The 13057-nt window shown below is 39.4% G+C and overlaps 1 protein-coding gene across 1 annotated transcript in view; it reads left to right on the top strand.

Annotated features, from left to right (window-relative positions):
* Positions 1-11443: 11443 nt before the first annotated feature.
* ENPP1 (ectonucleotide pyrophosphatase/phosphodiesterase 1) overlaps positions 11444-13057 on the top strand; it is a 68427-nt gene continuing 66813 nt past the window's right edge. The window contains exon 1 of the mRNA XM_036871129.1: positions 11444-11683. Coding sequence (XP_036727024.1) covers positions 11444-11683 — 240 coding nt within the window. The remainder of the gene's footprint in view (positions 11684-13057) is intronic.

Raw genomic sequence — 13057 nt, 5'->3', positions numbered from 1 at the left:
CTGACAAAAATAAAACTTGAACCCTAGAATGTGGGAATTAAAAGTATGGGCCCTGGAATCCAAAGCTGCCTGGCTGACCTTCGGCAAATTTGTTAATCTTTGCCTGCCTCAGTTTCCTCATCTGTAAAATGGTGATGATAACAATAGTATTTATCTCTTAGGGTTTTGTGAGGATTAAGTGACTTAATGTATGTAAGCCATTTAAAACAGCATCCAGCATTATAATAGGCATCAATAAGGGATTGCAGTTATTACTGCTAAATTGAGAGGCTGGGGGTGGGGACTGGAGCACATGCATTGCTTGTGGGAGAGTAAATTCATTTACTCCAATGTAAGGGCCATTTGCCAGGATCTTTAGCAACTAAAAGAAGTGACAATCCAGCATGTCCACGTGTTTAAGTATATATCCTACAAATGTGGTCCACATTTGGGAAACAAGGTATATGCAAAGGTATCCATTGTAACAGTGTTTGTAGTGGCAAGACTAGAGACAGCCTAATATCCCACTCCATCCACAGGGAATTGGTTTAAAAATGTGGTTCCTTGGTACAAATAAAATCTTGTGAAACTACTGAAAACCTTTCAGCCTCCTCACGAGTAAACAGATGATGAGAACTGCCTCGTGCATAGGGAGGGAGGGTGAGGGCACAGCTCTCTAGCTGTCACTGTCTTGTAAACAGTGAAGAGAAGGGAGCAAAAGCAGTCTGTAAATTGCACAGCTCAGTGCCTAGTGTATTGTAAAGGCCCCCAAAGTGGTGACTGGTATTGTTTTATTATTTGTCATCATTTATTTTCTCCATATAATAGAGCCACCTTGCCACGGGCTCCACGAGGCACCTGGAGTTGTATCAATGCCTATTAGAGATATCATTGGCTTTAAGCCTTTGCTCAAAAAAAAAAAAAAAAAAGCATCTCTCAGCTGCTTGCCAGACGGGTCTGTCACAAGTAGCTGTTTCCCAGCCAGTCCCAGTAATGGCTTACAGCCAGGGGGCAGGGGAGCATGCTTGAGTGAATCCTTAAAGTTCTTTTCATCTCTGCTTGGGATTGCTTCACTCTTGTTTACAGTACAGCAACTGCTAGAGAGCAGGGCTGCCCATTCTGCTCATGCGGCAACCTTTGCTCCCAGCTGGGAGGCCAATCGCATCCCTGTGGACAAAGGCCTAACATTGTGACCCCCAGAGTCCGCATCCCCCAACCCCGGTTGGAAAGACACATAATAATTTACGGAAATAAAATTTTGATACATTTTACAATTTGGGACGAGGTTCAGATATTTCTAGTCTGAAGAAAGTGTAAAAATAAGCAGGATGAATCTTTATGTTGTAGTTTTTCATTTTGTCAAGCACGCATCCCTCTGAAATGTTTTTGCAAGTTTAAGATTTTTGTAAGATTGAGGAGAAAAGGCACAACTTTCAATTTCCTTATAACCTATTATAGATCACTTGTTATTTAGAGTGTCTTAGAACTCAAGTTAAAACAAGAAATATTTTTATTGATTTCCTTCCTCAACATCATTCGGTGATTTGCTTTCTTTTCAAATCTCCTTTCAGATGTATAACACCTCATTTACTGGGATAAAACCTTATTTTCAAATAGATATTTGAATCGGTTTTCTAATTTACTGTTTCCTATGTTCAAAATGTACATACCTGAATCACATTTCAAATATATATTATTGTTATCATCACTTTCAAGTTTTTTTTTTTTTTTAACTTGTCAATTCCAGTGCTTCCCTATTCTCTGAATTACCAAACTATTTCTGGTGTTGTCAGGGGGGATCTTGACTTATTCTCATTTATAAAAGGGAGCCCATAAAACTGGTGGATTAAGAACTGATGTCCAAATAGTTTCCAGTTTATGACTCATAGTCAATATATCTCATTTCTTCCTATACACAGATCTTACACAACTAGCAAAAGCCATATTTCAAAATCATCTAGGTCTGTGGTCTTATTTCTACTTCTTCCTTATTTTTCAAATCTCAGTGAAAGCATTCCATCCTCAAGCAACCCTTCACTGACCACATCTTACTCCTACCACAGATTGGTTCAGACATTCCAGTTATATATTGTGCTCTCTTATACTTTTTTACCATAGTGTTTATTACCATTTTTTATTATAGTTCTCAGCATTTATTTGATTAATATCGATCTCCCTTCACTAGACTCTTAAATTCCTTGAGGAGACTGATATTCTCTTACCCATGTATCCTGAGTCTAGAATAACGCTTGGCTCATAGTAGGGATTCAACAAATATTTAGTGAATAAATGAATAAATAGAGGTGAAAAAAATGAATGAATGACTAAAGTCCCCAGAACTGTGACCAGTATACAGTGGCATTCAATAAAATAATAGTTGATATTATTATTGCTGGTCTCCATTCCAGATCAAATCAATTTGCTGAGTATTTTAGTTTGTTGAAGTCTTGATTGTGGCTTCAGAAACAAAGTTATGTGCTCTTTCAAATACGTGGTTTCTTACAGTTGAATTCTTTTCTATAGTTGTGCAATAGACAAATATGTAGATAGAGATAGAAAGAGACACGTGTGTGTATGTGTACATGTGACTGTGTTAATAAGGAATAAATCAATAATTTTTTAGATATAAAAATATGTGAAATAATTTTTCTATTTAGTAATCATGCATATTAAAATGTATATACACCTTGATTTAATTTCTTATTAAAACAGTTAAATTTTTAGTATAAGTTTTATCAATTCCTATCAGGATTTCCAAAATCAAGAATATATGACCAGAAGTAAACAAGGTTAATTACTTATACATTTTTTGCATTTTTTGAAAAGTTTGATTTTATTCCTTTTAATTTGAACACTTTAATAAAATTTGCAAGTTCAAGACTTCATTTTTCTTTAGAATAAAATATGATAATCTCAATTATATGGGGATTTCTGGATAATTAGTTATTTTTCTGTTATAATAAAGTTAATTTTCATTTTGCTTCTCAATTTAGTGATAGCAAGGACTCAGAATTACGTGGTATTAGATCCACATGGAAAGTTTGAGACTTGTGATTAATTACCATTCCATTATTACATTTGATTTCTTAAAATGAATTTACTTATAGCTCATAGACAATGAAGATATTTTGAAAGCACTTTTTTCCCATTGAAATTATTTTCTAAACAGAACATTTACACACAGCAATACTTTTATTAATTTTTCTATTGGAACCAGAATGGCACAACTCATTCTGTCTTTTAATTGGCTTGTCAAACTTTCCAGGAAACTTATTTACCTTTTTTTGAGTTGTAGAAACAAATTTGTCATATATGGCTGGGCTCTTAGTTCACCCCATCATCTTTCTCATTCAGTGCCTAGATGCCATCCCTGGTCTCTTTCCCGCTGCGATGTGCTTCAGCTGTACTCAAGTGCTTTCACTGCAAGTACTCTTTCTTGTACCTGTGAGTTTTGTGTGGGCTGCTCCTTCATCCTCAAATACCATCCTTCTCATTCTTTGCCTGACTGTCACTGGTCCTTGGAAGTAACAGACTGATAACAGGAAGTCTTCCATGACCCCTGTTCTATTCTTTTTGTATGAAAGGAAAGAAACCCACTAAAATCAGATCATGGCCAAAAGGAGGGGCATTCTTCTGAGAATACAACAGGTAAGATCCAAAGACAGTAAGTAAGGTAGAGCTGAGCCACACAGGTAGTGGGTTAGGGTGTTGAAAATCAGGAGGTCACTTCACGTTTTCTCCTGACTCTGCTTTTCTCCAAGTGCCCACTCCATGCTTCCCTTTCTGTATCTACCAGAGTCCTCTGCTGACGCACCTTGCACAGTGTCCAGCGTGGTCTCTGTCAGCTGCTCTTTCTACATTGTGACTTTCGACTCTGTCTGATTGCAAAATTCTCAAGCGACAGCAAACCTTAGAGCTCAAGCCAGAGAAAACCCCAGTCACAGCAGAGTGAATGGATGGGCTGGATTTCTGTGAGGCATCTGATCAAATCATTTGTGACCACAAGAGCAGGGCCATGTCCCAGGATATGTAAGGCTGTCCTTTCTAGTGGCTCTCAGGAGAATAGATTTTCTAAAGTGGGCTACAGGAGGTATAAGCAATGATAGTCATAAAGACTATAGCCCTCCAATTTGGGATTGGTACCTTTCTATGGGCTCCCAATACATTGTGCTGCCCTTTCATAGTTCTCAACATACTGTATTAACTGTGAATATTTCTGCCTTCCACACTGGGCTAGGAGCTTCTCGTGAGGTTGGACCATTCTTGTTTTTCTTTCTTTATCCCATGTTTCTGGCACAGTCCTTGGTATACAGTAAGTAATCAATAAATGTGTGTTCCAGAGGGCAGGCGGATTAGCATTCAGTGTGCATATTTGCAACCTATTTTTCACACTATATTTTTTGGGTAATTATATGGTAATTAGCCAAATATGTTGATATGGTAATTTCTTGCCTTTCAGTTCTAGAGCCCTAGAGTCCAAAGGCTCTGTTTTATTTTCTCCACAGAATAAACCTCCAGTTTTCTGCTGACAAGGGGGAAGAGATAGTCACCAGCTGCATGGAATTGGGGAGAAGATCTGGCCCTCTAACTGCTTCTTAAACAGACTTTGAACCAATTTGCCTGTTTTTTAGTCCTACCTTCACAGCCTCTAACAGAAGTACCTGGTGTAGCCCGTTTTGCACATAAGTCTGGTTACATCTTGGCTTTCTTCACTTTTGGTTTAGGGTTAAGCTTTCTTTGGTCTGTTAAAGCAGTTATCAAGTGTCCACCTGTTTTTCCATCCACTATTGTGTTATTCTCGTCATGTCTTGCCAATTTTCTTTGTCCCCGAGGACTTACGCCTTTAAAAAAGGCATTCTTTTGTCTTAGTATGGTCTGGGGAGAAAGTGAAAGCAAATGTACCTGTTTGATCCATCATCTTTTTCCAGACGTCCCTGTTTGCATGATTTCCTTTTTTTAATTTTTAAAAGTCACTTTTATTGAGGCACATTTGATACATAGTAAAATTCTTTGATTTTAGGTCTACGATTCAATGAATTTTGACAGATATATGCAGTCATATAACCACCAACATCATAATGTAGAAAATTTCTATCACTCCAAAAAGTCCCCTTGTGCCCATTTATAGTCAATTTTCTCCGCTCACCCTGATCCTGGCAAACACATGCCTGCTTTCTGTCACTACAGTTTTGTCCTTCTAGAATCTCACATAAAATTGTTTATAATATTCCCTTATCCTCCTAATGTTTGTAAAATCTGTGGTGTTTGTGCCACCTGTTTCACAATATTAGGAATTTCTTTCTTTCCCAATAAGTCTAATTAGAGGCTTGTCAATTTTATTAAGCTTTGCAAAGAAATATCTTTTGGTGTCATTGAGTTTCTCCATTTCTTTCTGGTTTTGATTTCATTAATTTCTATTCTTCACTATGTTTGTTTCTTTTATATAAAAGATAACAGTCCTTAGCTGCCCATTATTAATATGATGAAAAGACATTTTTAATATGTTTTGTCTAATTTTGTTTTATTGGTAATATAGTATTCCTTTGATTGGCAATTCTCCTATTATTAGTTAGGGCATTGCTTTGAATGTTTTCTTGGCCATATGCTTTTCTATTTCTGGTAAGTGCCTTTTTTTTTTTAATAAAAAGAGTTGGGTTTTTTGTCATTTTTTAAAATACTTAAGTTTTTAAAAATATCATTAACTTTAAATGATTATAAAGTTCCTTGTATATTAAGGAAGATCATACTTTATCTCCCTCATTTATTCATTCTTCTAAAAAAATGTTTGTTTGAAAAACCAGGAGCTATGAGGTAATTTTTGATAATCACCTATATTTTTTTCATATGCATTTGAGGGTTTTTTGTGCATGTGTTTATGTTCACATTTTTATCTTTTAGAAGTTTATACTGGAATAAAATATGAGATATCTTTTTTTATACTGTTTTTCCAATATTTTGGTTTTAGGTGGCTTAAGGTATAAAGAAGTACAAAGCTTTTTTCCCCACTATTCTCCATATTACAAGAATGAACAAATCTGTCTTACACTGGGCCAGACTTAAGCATCTGACATTCTGGATGATGTCACCAGCACAGTGAGGAAGAGGAAATTCTTACTCTTTGGGGTTCACAGCTGCAACATTCCTCCTTGTCTCCCAAGATTTTAGACTATCCTGCAACTATGGCATCTTTGTAGCAAATGTTCTCTCAGATGAGTGAGAAGGAAAGCCATGTGCTTGTCTCAGGCTTGGTCCCGTGTGTCCCATGATCATACCTAACCAGCTTTGATGACCACATCAACAGAAAAAATGGGATTCCCCATATTGATGAATCAGAAAAATGTCAGGATCTTTCCTATATACATGTTATATGCGATTATATACTTGTGAGAGTAAAAATGGATAATAATTTTGAAAAGAATGGTGAGTTAAATTTTTTTTTTTTTCTGTGTGAGGGATCTGATATCTGACCAACTAGAATTATCCACCTGCCTCAGAGCTGGGAGAGGAAGATAAGGTGGGCAGCCTTGACTTTATTATGACCAATATACAAAGATAAAGGAATTGCTACCAGTTTTCAACTGCAAAAATATAATTGTAATACCTACTTCAAGGATATGTAACACCTACTTCAAAGCCAGGTGTTGTTAAGAGACAAAACAATTTCTAAATTTTTTAAGCTCCCACAAACAAATTAAGTGTGAGGCCTGAAAGACTTGAATGTTCAGTGTACTATAAACCGTGGGAATACAGAACTCAGGAAGTGATGCATGAAAAGTCCCTGCTACACTGCAATGAGAGAAAGTTGACTCTTGGATTCTGTGGAGTGTGGAAAGGAGAAGGGTGAGAGGGAAGTGCTCAGTTAGACACCTTTATGATGGCTTTACCTTTTGTGAGCTGAAATCCTGGATGGGAAGGTAAGTGTTAGGTAGGTTGAATAGAAAGCCTGAAGCAGAGATGCTTCTACCCTACTTCCTGATTAGACCTCTGTGGGCAGAACGTTCCCCTCATCGATATGGGGGGGCTTCATCCAAATGAAAAATGTTTACACCCTGTGGCTAGGCAGAATCTGATATAGCGGATGGAAGTTGGCTCTACTGTAGGAAGGGAGCAATACTGAATTTCTCGCATGCCTTTTGGGGATGTGGAAGTTACCTGAGTTGAGAGTCAGTGGAGTTACCCAGTGGGCCTTATAGTCAAAGATAAGATGACCCTAACAATCATCTCAGGGTTCCGTAAATTGACCAAAGGCAGACAAGTTGAGAAAGCATTTATTCTCGAAAAACTGCTAGGATTGGATAAGAACAGTGGGAGTTTGTAGCCTTTAGACATCAGAGGGGCAGACTTGATTTCGTGAGGTGATGGTGGAGTGTGAAAATGGCAAAATTTATAGAAAACAGCAGGAAGAATCTGAAGTTTTAAGTCCAGGAGAGTACTGAAAGAAAAAATTCTCAGAAAAATAATCAGAATCCAGAGTAGCTATAACATATTACCTACAAGTCCAGTTTTCAACCAAAAATTATAGTACTTGCAAGGAAGCAAGAAAGTTTGACTCAGATTCATGAAAAAAAAATCAGTGTGTGTGTGTATGTGTGTGTGTGTGTGTGTGTGTGTCTGTATGAATACTCTGTTTTCTTAATTTCTTTAAAAAAACCTAAGGTTTAGAACAATGATCATAACACTGCATCAATGGCTTTATAACATATAGATTAATACATATGATAATAATGGCAGAAATGAGGAATCAGAAAATGGAGATCTATTACAGAAAACAATGTTATATTTTACCAGAATGAAGTCAGTATTAATCTGAAGTAGATGGTAAATTAAAGATGCATATTATAACCTCTAGAGCAACTACTAAGAAAATAACTCTTTAGAAAAGGTAAAATTCAACAGAGGAATTAACATGGTATAATAAAACATATTTGAAATACAATTTTAAAGACGTGAAGGAGAAACAGAAGGACAAAAAAAAAGACACGAGGCATAGAGAAAACAAATAGCAAAATGGCAGGCATGAATTCAGATTATCTGGCAACCCCAGGTTTTGCTTGACATGAGGTATAAAAGAGACAATGGGGGGTGGCAGAGGCCGTGGACCACCAAAAAGTGAAGACTGGACAGCAGTTCCCTTTAGATGGGGTCTGCATTTGCCATTTTCCCACAGTTTCTATGACTCAGTTGCATTCACTTTCTGCGCTCACTTCACTGATTTTGTTACCTGACAACGAGGTGTTTTTTTCTCCATCACAGAGGGGTCAGTATCCCTTCCTGATTCCATGGGCTCTCCCTTTGCAGATGCATATATCCAATGGGAGCTCTCAAACCTTCCCAGAAATTATATTTAAATTATATTTAAATCATTTATAGTTATTATATTTAAATATTTAAATTGTGCATAATTTATGTAAAAATTTGGGTGATTTAAATATGGAAAGGATCTATTTAAATTTTTATGTAAAGTTGGGAAAATTCAAAACATTTTGTTGACATTTAGAGATACTAGTGTAATTTTATGGTATTATTTATAACACCCGTTTATAAATGAGGCAACCAAGGCTCAGAGAGTTCTTGTACTCTGTACAAGGTCACATTGCAATCCAAGCTTCTTCCAGGGGGAGTATTTTTGCACTTACAAAAAAGAAAGAGAAATCAGGATGTCAGGCAAAGTCTTAAAAATAAATTAATGCCGTGGAAAAAAAATTTTTTTTCTAGATCTCATAAAGATGAAAGAAACTTGTTTTTTCATTTTAGACTGGGCTAGATGTCTTCCAAGTTTCACTGGAGAATTGGAGGGACTTCAGCTGGAGAAGCTCTGGAGCAGGTGCTAAAATAATTATAGTATATTTCATTTTCTAGAAGCTGAGAAGAGTTGTTTCTCAATTTTGAGAAGTCATAGTTCAAACATAGATAACAAGTTGGTTGTGTTTGCTGTTTTGGCCTTACTCATATCCAAAGTTTCAGGCACCAAGGGGGAAGTGTTTACATATTTTTGTACAGTACAACTTAAGGAATCATGAAATCTTACACCCTCATCTTTTCTGCTGTACTAGATTAGAGTCCTCACTCATTAGAGGCAGAATGGTTTAGGACTAAGGATGACACGTTCATTGTTCACCTTTACACTAACCGGAGTTTTGTTGCAGTTTCTGTCTCTTGACCTTATTGTACTTTGGAGTGTGAAGCTGTCCCTCAGATCATTTTGAATATAAACAAGATGGAGACAAGACTTGTCTATAGCTCAGCGTATGGCTAAACAACATGAGTGGCCTACTTGATCCACTTTTATTCTAATTTTAGGGTTTCAACTGGATTTTTATAGTTACCCATAAAAGTCCCAGTTGGCACAGGCAAGGCCTGAGCATAAGGCAGAGGCCACATCCTGGTGGCCTGAGTGCCAGGCCCACCCTGCTGATGTGTTACATTTTGTTTGGACTTGAAAGTATTTAATGAAATTGTTTTTCTGAATTTTGTAGACAAACTTTTACAATCTGGAGAATTCACACAAACATCTAAATTTCCTGTTTCTCTTGAAAACTCTGACCATCTGGCCACAATGGGCACATAGTCCTTCTGAATTAGTGCCATAGCCTTTAACAGGACACACACTCACCTAGGGGCTGCCTCACTCTTTTATGGTTCCTGTTGGTCCCTGGATGTTTGCATTTGTGACCCTGCAGTCCTCTGCACCAATGGGTGGAGTCTTTAAAATGATTTGTTGACTTGGGATGCAGACAATACACTTATTTCATTTGTTTTCTCAAGTTCAAAGCCATTTTGGAATGACTCTGTTGAGTTGCTTTTGACACTCATTTGAACAGTCTCCGTAAATCTTTGTCCTTGACTCTGATTTTTGGAAACAGTCAAAGGAAAATTTAGAGCCATGTTTGGGGTAAAAAAATGTGTGACTATGTAATAGTGAAAACCTGTTTCTCTTGGGTGGTTTGGTTTGAAAGCTGACTCAAAGGTAATTAAAAAAAAAAAAAAAAAAGAGCTCAATAGTGCTTTGAGGGATGGCCTTTACTTCTTCCAGATGTCAGGTACCCTTTCCATTAAGCTCTCGTAATATCCTATGTGTGATTCTATTATGCATATATAATTTGGGTTTTAGTTTTTTGTTTACTGCCTTCACCCTGTTTGATCAGACTGAGAGCCACTTGGGAAAGATATACTTCTGTGCATCTTTGATATTGTTGGAGACCACTGACATTGTTGGAAGCCAAGAGATTGAACTGAAGGATTCATTATTGAATGAATGAATGAATCAATCAATATAAATGGAAAGCATCGCAAGTTAACTATTTTAAAGGGGACAACACACATCTTATATCTGTTAAGCATCCATTCTCATTTAAAAAAATATTTGTATATATTCCTGAAATCAAAATGAATTGAAAATTAATTGATATTGGATGGTATAAATTTCCTTGGTCACTAAAGTCAGTTCCGGGTATGGAAAGTCATTGTTTTCCGCTTGACAACCGAGACTCACGTCACTACACACTTGTGGTTTTTCTAATTGATGAGCAAGGAAATGTAAAAGTTGTAGAATCAAAGGTGAAGCAAAACCCACCAAGAATTATAGCCTACTGTTCGTGTCCTAGTTCAAAAACAAAGTATCAAAGTATTCCAGGCTGTTAAAATTTTTGACGTTGCTAACAAGTATCGGCAGCAACCTCAGGAGAGCGCAGCGCGGACACTTTGAAGCTTTCGATGTATAAAGTCTAAAAGAACTAATAAACAAATAAAGCAAGAGCAGCCCTCACCCCCAGCACAGAAACCACAGAAAACCATAGAAAATTAAATCTCTTTTATGTGTGCATTTGTAAATTCAGGTATTTTAAGGTTGGATAGTCCTGAGTAGCGTAGGTAGTGGATAGCAGGGCTTTGAGGGAATTCTTGTCTGTTTCTACGTAGGAGACAAAGGTCGCTTCCCCCAACGCTTGACCCCATAGCCTCTCTGCTTGTCCATCCAGAAACACACAGGTCTGTCCTGAATGCACTCTCCCGCCTTTGAGAAGCCGCACTGGCCCGGCGGCCGCATCCTCCCTCTCCTACGCTCTATTTCGGGGCCCCATGATCTCATGCCCTCTGCAGACCACGCTCTGCAATTCCAGTCCAGCCCGCGCCGCGAGGCCACGCAGGGCGATTCCTGCAAGTGTTCTGCTGGTGGCCGGGGCTCGAGGCGGGGAAGGCTGGGGGGGCGGCGGGGGGGAGTTAAAGACGCGCCCACGTAAAGGACCCAAAATAACCCACACGCAGAGCGCCCGCCATCAGACAGGAAGCCAAATAATCCAGGGCGTTGAGTTGCTTTCCCCTCATTCGTAGCGCCGGACTGCGGGCGCCGAGCCAAGGGTCTGGCGGCAAGGGGCGGGCGCGGCGGGCGGGACGGGGCGGGGCCTGGCCCGCGCGGAGCCTATTAAAGGCGCGGCGGGGCGGTGGGAGCCGAGTGTCCAGGGCCACGATGGAGCGCGACGGCTGCGTGGGGGGTGGGAGCCGCGGCGGCGAGGGCGGGCGCGGTCCCCGGGAGGGCCCGGCGGGGAACGGCCGAGAGCCGGGCCGCGGCTCTGCCGCCGAGGCGCCCGGGGAGCCGCAGGCGGCCTCGTCCCTGCTGGCCCCCATGGATCTGGGGGAGGAGCCGCTGGAGAAGGCGGCGCGCGCCCGCACGGCCAAGGACCCCAACACCTATAAAGTGCTCTCGCTGGTAGGTCCCGGCCGGCCCGGCGCGCGGGAGGGCGGGGAGGGCGGCACCCGCTCCTGCGCTCCGAGCGCGCGCCGTCAGCACCCGGGGCCCGGAGAGAGACAGCTTTTGTGCCGCTCCTCTTCGCCTTCTCGCTCTCCTCTGCGGGCTTTTATCAGTGCTCATCACCGCCGAGCCTTCTCTTCCCCCCGGGGGAATAGTTCACTCTCACTTGTGTTACTGATTCTCAGAAGGGCCTGTTTATGAAACCAGGCTGTTAAAAATCGAGATCTTTAGAAATCCCACCTCTTCCCGCCCCGCCCCGCAAGAGAGCACAAGCTTTTTCGTGGGGAAAAATGACCAGCCCGAAAATTGTTGGTCTTAGGAAGGACCGACAAGGTGTTTTTTTCTGCTTTTTTATTTTATTTTATTTTTTAATTTAAATTTTTACCTCTTTTGGGGGAATCTGGGTGCAGTATTGATGACTTTCCTTGCATTAACCGATTCCACTTGAAAAGATTTAACAGAGCTCTTTAAGTTGTATCAGGAACTCTAGAAAATACTTTTTCTCTTGGCTCTGTTTAGGAATTTCCATGCAGCTGTTCAGAAATTCCGTCAATATTCATGTTAATGTGAATGTGAAGAAAAGTTAATGATTCTTTGTCTACTCTTTCAATCATAGGTTACACGGTTTTGGTTGCTAACAGAAGTACTCACTCTCCCTCTGCTATTTTGTCGTGACAGTTGCAGGATACACAGTCAATTTTATGAAATGTGGGGTGGCTTTTCATTCTACATGTATGGTAGGAAGTGCTGGGCTGAGAGTCAGAAGCCTGGGTTCTTGCTTTCATGGCCGTTATTAATTGCTGGGGCCTCCTGTAACTCTCCCCAAACCTCAGTTTCTTCTATGTTAAAATGAGGACAACATCACTTCTATGTGCATCAGATAAGATTATTGTGAGGGTCACTGTGCAACACTGTATGTGGGGGAGTAAATTTGAAAACTACAAGGAGATATAATCATTTTATTGTATTATATGGAAGCGACAATTCTATGTATAGTGTACCTTAAAGCATATAATCACTTACATATTATGATTAAACAATGCGGTGTAGAGGATATCTTTTCTGATTTTTGAAGTCTTTCCTTTCATAAGCATTTCCATTTTCACTATGTCTTGGGTATCGTGGAGATGATACAGTGCTCTGAGGAACCAACATTCCTAGACTAAAGAGATGGTGTCATATAATTAGTACTTAAAAATAAGCCTAAGATTCAAAGGGTAAGTGTCCCAAAACACATACTGTTTGTATCTCAAGATACATTTCTGCATCATATATCACTGTTTAAGAACACCTGATATTGATGAGAACTTAGTTTTAGTCTTTTGAGTCACC

Source organism: Balaenoptera musculus, chromosome 12 (genome assembly GCF_009873245.2).
Source record: "Balaenoptera musculus isolate JJ_BM4_2016_0621 chromosome 12, mBalMus1.pri.v3, whole genome shotgun sequence".
Lineage (NCBI taxonomy): Eukaryota > Metazoa > Chordata > Mammalia > Artiodactyla > Balaenopteridae > Balaenoptera > Balaenoptera musculus.
This window is presented reverse-complemented; position numbering and strand designations above follow the sequence as displayed.